At 43.8% G+C, this 3,131-nt stretch overlaps 1 protein-coding gene across 1 annotated transcript; it reads left to right on the top strand.

Annotated features, from left to right (window-relative positions):
- Positions 1–967: 967 nt before the first annotated feature.
- Positions 968–2,214, top strand: LOC103639235 (uncharacterized). The gene is made up of 2 exons (XM_008662003.4): positions 968–1,448; positions 1,909–2,214. Coding segments are annotated over exons 1-2 (339 nt in total). The 5' UTR covers positions 968–1,110; the 3' UTR covers positions 1,910–2,214.
- Positions 2,215–3,131: the final 917 nt, after the last annotated feature.

Raw genomic sequence — 3,131 nt, 5'->3', positions numbered from 1 at the left:
ACGTGCCTTTTTCTGCTCTAAATTTTTATATATATATATATACTTTTTGTAGTTTCAAATAATCTATATGTATTTTAGTTTTACTTATAGACAGAGAAAATGAGAGAGAATATCTATAAAGAGAGGAGAGAGGGGACAAAGGAGCGTCTTCTATCACGATGCTGCAGGCCAGAGGAGGGAACCATCTATACGACATACCATCTCCTTTTATTATAGCAATACCTCTAAGTGTTGAATAGATCCAAAAATTCATGTGGACTTTTTAAAAAGATAAAGATTATTGTACAATAAAGTTTTTCGTGCAACTTGCTATGTAATTAAACTACTAGAAATTATAAAAACCTTTAAAGATATAAATATATTTTACTATTTACTTTACTAACATATCAAATTTTAAGTTCTAATTCATTCTATGTTAAAAGATATAAAAAATTCTACCCGAAATGATAGAATTTTGTTTTTTGGACTGGATATGAAACTCGAGCAAAAAAAACCTTAAATAGCTAATGAAATCACATAAAATTTGTTTGATCTTATCATTAAAAATCGTTACCTTAAAAAGTGTTCTTTTATTATTAGATTACTTTCAAATTTCTCCCGGTTTATAGGAAACAAATAGAATCTTACTAATCAGGTGACTATATTGCTACGACTTTTATATAGTATATTAGTATACTTTGTTTTAATAAAACATAAAAATGTGTGTGTTATGTTGGTTAGTTGGGTGTGGATGTAAAGACGATAAATAAGGTTAAAAAATCTCACATATATGCATAATTTTATGTTGTTTTTGTATAAAATGGGAAAGGTGACGCACCACGATTTTAGGATTTTAGAACTATGGAAATCAGAAAAAAGTGATGCTTTATATAGTAGATAGATAGATAGAGAAGTGAGGTTTAGTTTTACTCTAAAGAAAACGGCGGCCTATCAAAGCTTAAGCATAAACACGAAGCTGGATCGGAAGCCGCCAGCGCTACATCAACACAATACAAAGGTAAAACAAAACGGAAAAGGCAGCGGCGTTTCTCTCCCTCCCTCCCTCCCTCTGCACAAACGCCACGCCGCGAGACTCCCACGCGGTCCGCCCCCGCGTCGTCTGGCCTCGCGATGGCCGCCGCCGCCGACTACGACCGCGCGCACCGCCCGTACGCGGCTCCCGCCCCCGCCGGTGAGTACGACCGCCCCTACCGCAACGAGGTCGTGCCCTACGGTGACCGCCGCATCGACATCATCGTCAAGCCGCCCGCGAGGTCGCCGCCGCCGGTATCCAACAGGGGCGGCGGGGGAGGGGTGGGGTCGGCGTGGTGCTTCAGCGATCCGGAGATGAAGAGGCGGCGGCGGGTGGCCAGCTACAAGGCTTACTCGGCGGAGGGCAAAGTCAAGGCATCGTTCCGCAGGGGATTCCGCTGGATCAAGGCCAAGTGCTCCGAGCTCATCCATGGCTGGTACGGATCACGCCTTCTTCTTCTTCTTCTTCTCCTCCTCCTCCTTCCCCTTTCCCCTTTTATCGGGGTATCCGTTCTTCTTCTCGATATTTTCGGACATAACGGCGATGGCTGCTTTGGTTCCCAAGCATCGGACCTGTCCTTCCGCTGGGTAATGGGACTCTGCACAACAAGTACAGACGTTTTAATCTTCATTGTACTGTTTGTATGGATTATTGGTACGACTGAATGCTAGTCCTTATGCCCCCTCATCATACACCATTGCTTCCTGAAATGGTTTGGGAAGTCACAGGTACATGACACAGATCTGTAGCAGACTACAAGCTCATCAGCACAAGTTGTCATCGTTTTGGCTCACCTCTTAAGCAGCAAGATAGCTTTAGCTCGTTTATCTGATGAAGTGATCATCTGTGATGCACTAGTCGCCTCTAATTTCGTTTTCCCTCTACTTTTTTTTCAGAACCCGGTACCTCGGTGAAATTCTATTGTATTGTATTGGCATGGTGCAAGATGCGGCTACAAAGCGCGAGAGATGGTTGTCTGTTGTTATTTCGCTGATTCGCTCTCAAAATGTGGAAGAGAATTTGTTCTGAGATTGTGTAGAGAACTTTGTTGCCCCCCTGGTTATAGGAAAAGAACTCGATGGAGATCTGCTGAGATTGCTTGTCGCTACCTGCCAATTGCCCCCTAATTCTGTTCAAAAAATGTTTGAAGAAGACTTGAATCCCGGAGAAGAAAAATTCTTTGCACGATAGTACTTTTCTAATATTATCCCCCTGTGCTCATATGCAACTTGGTCGCTGGCCAGGAAAATACAGGCCAGCATGCAACTGCATTTGCTTCGTTTCTTCGTCATTAGCAAATCCCAGAGATGGAGAGACCGTAGCAGATCTTGCGAATTGCGTAGGCGGTCTTTCATGCATTTATTTCGATGAGGAGAGGTCTACACTTAACGCTCTATGATAGGGACATGATCACCTGGATCACGGGAGGGTAAGAAACTTTTTTGTGCCTCAGCGTGGCTTCCTCTTCCGTGTTCTGAATGGAAAAGACCCTCCTAATGGTGTGGTCTTAGCACAAAGTGGCCATGTTCATAGATTCTTCGAGTACTGCCAGGGTCTCTAAACTCCCAAGAGTGGCCAGACATCTCCGCGACTTGTTTGCTTCGAATTAAAGTCAGTTGTTTAGACTGTTGCGGCTATGATCTATAGACAAAAACACTGTATAAACAGTAGAAGTTGATATGAATTAAAGCCAAACAAACAGATATGGTCCAGCTAAATGTAGCTACTCCATCTGTTGTGTACTCCAGATTATGGCATGGTCGATAACACTTCGTGTGAAGTTGGTGGACAACAAGCGCAAATATCCACCGGCTGCACCCACATGGTTTCCAAGCAGGTGTTGCGGCCGCGCGGGTCGGTGCATGATGAGCCGGCGCGAATTCGGCGTCCGGGCGGGCCTTAAACCCGCGTGTGCGCACGTTGGGGATGAGCTGTCCTCAGAGACCTGGAGCCATTCTCATCCTCTTCACCTTAAGATAAATATATCTCTACTCCTATAAACATCAGTTTCCACGGTTCCACCCTCGTCGTGCGTCGTCAAGCAACGTGGACCGTTATATTTTTCAAAAACATGTGTAGATCTTATTTTTCATAACCCAAACTGTTTGTGTCTCTACAT

The sequence above is a fragment of the Zea mays genome, chromosome 9 (genome assembly GCF_902167145.1).
Source record: "Zea mays cultivar B73 chromosome 9, Zm-B73-REFERENCE-NAM-5.0, whole genome shotgun sequence".
NCBI classification, from domain to species: Eukaryota; Viridiplantae; Streptophyta; class Magnoliopsida; order Poales; family Poaceae; genus Zea; species Zea mays.
Note: the sequence above shows the minus strand (reverse complement) of the source record. Positions and strands in the feature narration are given on the sequence as shown.

Bases quoted from the DNA above. Each gene is read 5' to 3' on its own strand.
- LOC103639235 (XM_008662003.4), top strand. From the start codon at position 1,111: ATGGCCGCCGCCGCCGACTACGACCGCGCGCACCGCCCGTACGCGGCT.